At 40.6% G+C, this 5,975-nt stretch overlaps 1 gene segment (V, D, J or C); it reads right to left on the bottom strand.

Annotated features, from left to right (window-relative positions):
* Positions 1 to 4,921: 4,921 nt before the first annotated feature.
* LOC123484141 lies at positions 4,922 to 5,463 on the bottom strand. The segment is given in 2 exon segments: positions 4,922 to 5,244; positions 5,355 to 5,463. Coding segments are annotated over 2 exon segments (363 nt in total).
* Positions 5,464 to 5,975: the final 512 nt, after the last annotated feature.

Genomic DNA, 5,975 nt, shown 5'->3' with positions numbered 1-5,975 from the left:
AACAGCCCCAAAGCATGATGTTTCTACCCCCATGCTTCACAGTAGGTATGGTGTTCTTTGGATGCAACTCAGCATTCTTTGTCCTCCAAACACAACGAGTTGAGTTTTACCAAAAGTTCTATTTTGGTTTCATCTGACTATATGACATTCTCCCAATCCTCTTCTGGATCATCCAAATGCACTCTAGCAAACTTCAGACGGGCCTGGACCTGTACTGGCTTAAGCAGGGGGACACGTCTGGCACTACAGGATTTGAGTCCCTGGCGGTGTAGTGTGTTACTGATGGTAGGCTTTGTTACTTTGGTCCCAGCTCTCTGCAGGTCATTCACTAGGTCCCCCCTGTGGTTCTGGGATTTTTGCTCACCGTTCTTGTGATCATTTTGACCCACAGGGTGAGATCTGCGTGGAGCCCCAGATCGAGGGAGATTATCAGTGGTCTTGTATGTCTTCCATTTCCTAATAATTGCTCCCACTGTTGATTTCTTCAAACCAAGCTGCTTACCTATTGCAGATTCAGTCTTCCCAGCCTGGTGCAGGTCTACAATTTTGTTTCTGGTGTCCTTTGCCAGCTCTTTGGTCTTGGCCATAGTGGAGTTTGGAGTGTGACTGTTTGAGGTTGTGGACATGTATCTTTTATACTGATAACAAGTTCAAACAGGTGCCATTAATACAGGTAACGAGTGGAGGACAGAGGAGCCTCTTAAAGAAGAAGTTACAGGTCTGTGAGAGCCAGAAATCTTGCTTGTTTGTAGGTGACCAAATACTTATTTTCCACCATAATTTGCAAATAAATTCATTAAAATCCTACAATGTGATTTTCTGGAGAAAAAAAATCTCAATGTGTCTGTCATAGTTGACGGGTACCTATGATGAAAATTACAGGCCTCTCTCATCTTTTTAAGTGGGAGAACTTGCACAATTGGTGGCTGACTAAATACTTTTTTTCCCCACTGTATATATATTACTGGACACAACCTTTGCCATCTGAAAACTCATAGACCCTCCATCGGTTATCTTTAGAATGTACAGGGGGGATATAAAACACTACATTCAAGTATTAGTTCATAGTTGTGGTGGATAAAACATATTTAAGACACTTTACTTTCATTTTTACAAACTGTAAAGTCATTTTAATCAACATAGACAGTATAATTTTTTTTCCCTGTAATAAAATGAATTAGCAGAGCCTTCATCAGTACTGGTCTGTATTTTAATCATATGGAGAGAGAGCGCCCTGTTGGTGAATCAACAACACAACCACCATGTAATTAACAGTTGCATCATTGTGTTATTATTTGATACATCATTAGAATTGTTCCTCATGCATCCCCTTGTCATGGTCTACTGGTCACTACCATCGTGTGTCTGTGTGTTTGTTCACGCGTCCTTTCTCTACCAGATGGTTTTGTACGGCTATTCTCATTAGTTTAACCATAGTGAGTCTGTAGCACAGTAATACACTGCAGAGTCCTCTGACATCAACTGGCTCATGCAGATAGAAATTAGAGCTGTCCTTCGATGCTGTGAATCGGCCTGTACTGCCTGAGAATAGCCCTTGCTACTTTTACTACAATAATAAAGGACCCATTCAGTCCCTTTCCAGGTGCCTGGCGGATCCAGTGCATGGTCCAGTCATACAGAGTGAATCCACTACAGGCACATGTGAGCTTGAGGGATCCCCCGGGGGTCCCCTGGACTGACTGTTCAGCCTGTGTGAGTACAATCTGACAGTGGACACCTGAGGAGGGAGAGGAATGACAGGTCAGATCAATCAAGGAGTCACATCAGTATCACAGCAACACAAGTTATACTGATCAGACTACAGTTAGTAAATCACAGAGGCAGCTGCCAGCAGCAGCAGAGATGCAGGGAACATGTTTTTTTGTTGAAGCTGAACTGGTGGGAGCTGTTCTTCTACTCTCCAGGACTCAGAGGGACGTATTAGGACACTGAGACTGTTTATATAAGTTGGAGATAGAGGGAGTAAGAAAAAGAGAGGGGTGAGATTACATTTGCATGAAGGGAATCAGGAAAATAATGCTGGGGATATCAGTGGCAAATTAGGGGGAAATTCCAATGTGTCCGTTTTAGACACTACACTTATGGGAGATATGGTCAAACATTCACTACGGGACACAAATTACATTCATATTTACAATTGTCTGTGCTGAATGTGGAAGTGGTTTTTGTACTGTTACTCCCATTAGTCTAACCACTGTGACTCTTTAGCACAGTAATACACTGCTGTGTCCTCACTCTTCAGGCTGTTCATCTGTAGGTACAGCTTACTGCTGGAGTCATCTCTGGAGAGGGTGAATCTACCCTGGACTGACTGGGAGTAATATGGACTGGTACTATAGATGCTAGCAAACAAAGTCAAGTCCTTTCCCAGGAGCCTGTCTTATCCAACCCATCCTATATAGCTACTGAATGTGAACCCAGAGCCTGTACAAGTCAGTGTGTGGGATTCTCCAGGCTTTTTAACCACTGGTCCAGACTCAGTCAGTGTCTGACCATGATCACCTGTGGAAATAGAGAGTATAGATATTTTCAAAGTTGAAACTAAAACATAATGTCAACGTGTTTATTTGATAAACTACATAATTAAATATACTGTATCCTCACCTGTTAGATATACTGTCAGTAAGAGTATTCCGTGGTAGGAAACATGGTGATCTGTTTAGTTCTCTAAAGGTATTTGAGACAGTCCTCAGCAGAAACAGCCTTCAACAGAGACATTAATAAAGATGAAGGACTGGAGAGTTTTGCATGAGCTCCTTACTACGAGGACCAATCACAAGAGGCTTTGAAAACTACCCACAATCGACCTAGTAGGACATAATGATATGTGCTGCTATGATAAAAACTGCTGTTTGTGTTCCTATTTATGGTATACCTATTTCATCAGGTAGATTGATGGATAATACATTTCCCATTTACAACACAAACCCTGAGGAAGAGTTTTCAGGACAGTTTGAGAATGAATGTACTAATTATTACTCATGACAGTAGAGTAATATTGGTACAAGCTTGTCATCATGTTGTCAAAGTAAGACCAAAGACCAACCATAACCTCAATCAATCCCACAATATTTATTTGTTTTTAATACATTTTTAATATTGAGTGTATTGCGTTATATCTGTATCTGTTCTTCTACTACAGTACTCCTATGTTATGACTAGTGACTGATACTACATCTAGTTCATACAGTCATCAGATCACAGTAGGATTTATTTAATATAAAGGCTAAGATCGCCCACTCCTGGTGGGTACATATAACGCCAACCGTTTATGGGGTGGGTGAGTTTTTGTACAGGTCTGGTGCTGTTTTGCATCACCGTGACCCCCGAGCACAATAATACACAGCTGTGTCCTCAGCCTGCAGACTGGTGATGTCTAAGTACAGTACATTACTACTGTCTCTGGAGATGGTGAATCTGCTCTTAAAAGAGGCTCCAGAGTTGATGGATCCACCACCCCAGATGATCCCAATCCACTCCAGTGTTTTCCCTGGCTGCTGTTGTATCCAACCTGTACCATAGTCTGTCAGGGCATAGCCAGAGACTTGGCAAGATAGTTTCACTGACTCTCCAGGAGCTTTGAGTTGAGCAGGGGAGGAGGTCAAACTAATGCTGTGTATATCTGAAAGAGGCAGGAGAAGAGAGAGAGAGATGAGAGGCATTCATCAAAAACAATGTCACAATAGCAGAACAACTGACTAACACAATGGGAAAACAACTGACTAACACAGTGGGAAAACAACTGACTAACACAATAGCAAAACAACTGACTAACACAATGGTAAAAACAACTGACTAACACAATAGCAAAACAACTAACACAATAGCAAAACAACTGACTAACACAATGGGAAAACAACTGACTAACACAACGGCAAAACAACTGACTAACACAATAGCAAAACAACTGACTAACACAATGGTAAAACAACTGACTAACACAATAGCAAAACAACTAACACAATAGCAAAACAACTGACTAACACAATGGGAAAACAACTGACTAAAACACTGGCAAATCAACTGACAAACACAATGTTTGATGTCCTCTATTCAAAGAGACTACAATCCCCCACTTACATTGCAGGAATGCCAGGAGGAGTAGGGGTGTAAGAAACATGTTTCTCTGTTGGATCTCTGGCAGTGTCTGTCTGGTTACTAATAAACAGGGTGGTTGCAGTGATGAAAGTTGTGTCAGAACAGGTCTTTGATATAGCAGAGGGAGGGGGTTTATTTGCATACTCTCCATCCTATAAAGACATGTGTCTGATACATCACTGGATGCATTATGTATGCATAATATATCATAATATATGCACATACTGTACACACAGTGCAATCGGAAAGTATTCAGACCCCTTGCCTTTTTCCACATTTTGTTATGTTATAGCCTTATTCTAAAATTGTAAACTGTCCCCATACAGACACTCACAGACAACAGCTGCCAGCAGCAGCAGCAGAGATGCAGTGAACATGGTTTGTGTTGAAGCTGAACTGGTAGGAGCTGCTCTTCTCTACTCTCCAGGACTCAGAGGGACGTACTAGGACAGACATATAGAGCTTGTTTATATAAGGGAGAGGGACAGGGAGAGAGGTAAGATTACATTTGCGTAATGAAGATAATCATGTATAAAAGGACTGGGAATATCAGTGCAAAATGGGGGAAATGATGTGATAATGTGTCCGTTTTAACACTACACTTATTGGAGATGAAACTCTATAATTGCTAAACTTTGTTTTCGTATTATTGGTAATTATATACTGTAAGAATCAAGTTATCATTTTAAAAACAAATGTAAGGTGGTAGCTTTGTGAACTCTTTTGCTATTAAATCATTCATCAAAATGAAATGAGGTTGTCTGTGCTGAATGGGGAAGTGGTTTTTGTATGGCTTCTCCCATTAGTTTAACCACTGTGACTCTCTAGCACAGTAATACACTGCTGTGTCCTCACTCTTCAGACTGTTCATCTGTAGGTACAGCTTACTGCTGGAGTCATCTCTGGAGATGGTGAATCTACCCTGGACTGACTGGGAGTAAGAGATGGGACTACTAGATGTGCCTATATAAGCAACCCACTCTAGTCCTTTCCCAGGAGCCTGTCTGATCCAGCTCATCTCATAGCTACTGAATGTGAAGCCAGAGGCTGTACAAGTCAGTTTGTGTGATTCTCCAGGCTTTTTAACCACTGGCCCAGACTCAGTCAGTGTCTGACCATGAACACCTGTTGAAAGATCATAACACATTTTGTTGAAACAGAATCTAAAACCTAATGGGTCAATTTATTCACCAGAACTTAAGTCCATAAACTATTAAAAATCCAAAAAGACTCACAGGAGGCAGCTGCCAGCAGCAGCAGAGATGCAGGGAACATGGTTTATGTTGAAGCTGAACTGGTGGGAGCTGCTATTCTCTACTCTCCAGGACTCTAAGGGATGTACTAGGACAGACATATAGAGCTTGTTTATATAAGGGAGAGGGAGAGAGGGAGAGAGAGAGAGAGGTAAGATCACATTTGCGTAATGAAGATAATCATGTATAAAAGGACTGGGAATATCATTGCAAAATGGGGGGAAATTATATGATAATGTATCTGTTTCTAACACTACACTTATGGTAGATGAAACTCTAGAATGGTTAAACATTGTTTTCTTATTATTGGTAATACTATTCTGTATGAATCAAGTTATTCTTGTAAAAACAAATTTATGGCGGTGCTTGTGAACATTTAGTTATTAAAACATTTATTGGATTGTTTTTTTTTAAGTAAGGGGGATTATAAATGATGCTAACAATTAAATTGATTGAACCCAAAATCTATCTGCAATATTAAGCTAAGCTCCCTCCCTCAAAAAAATAAAAATAAAAATAAATAAATGAGGTTGTCTGTGCTGAATGGGGAAGTGGTTTTTGTATGGCTTCTCCCATTGGTTTAACCATATTTTTTACATTACA

The sequence above is a fragment of the Coregonus clupeaformis genome, unplaced genomic scaffold (assembly GCF_020615455.1).
Source record: "Coregonus clupeaformis isolate EN_2021a unplaced genomic scaffold, ASM2061545v1 scaf0205, whole genome shotgun sequence".
Classification (NCBI taxonomy): domain Eukaryota; kingdom Metazoa; phylum Chordata; class Actinopteri; order Salmoniformes; family Salmonidae; genus Coregonus; species Coregonus clupeaformis.
This window is presented reverse-complemented; position numbering and strand designations above follow the sequence as displayed.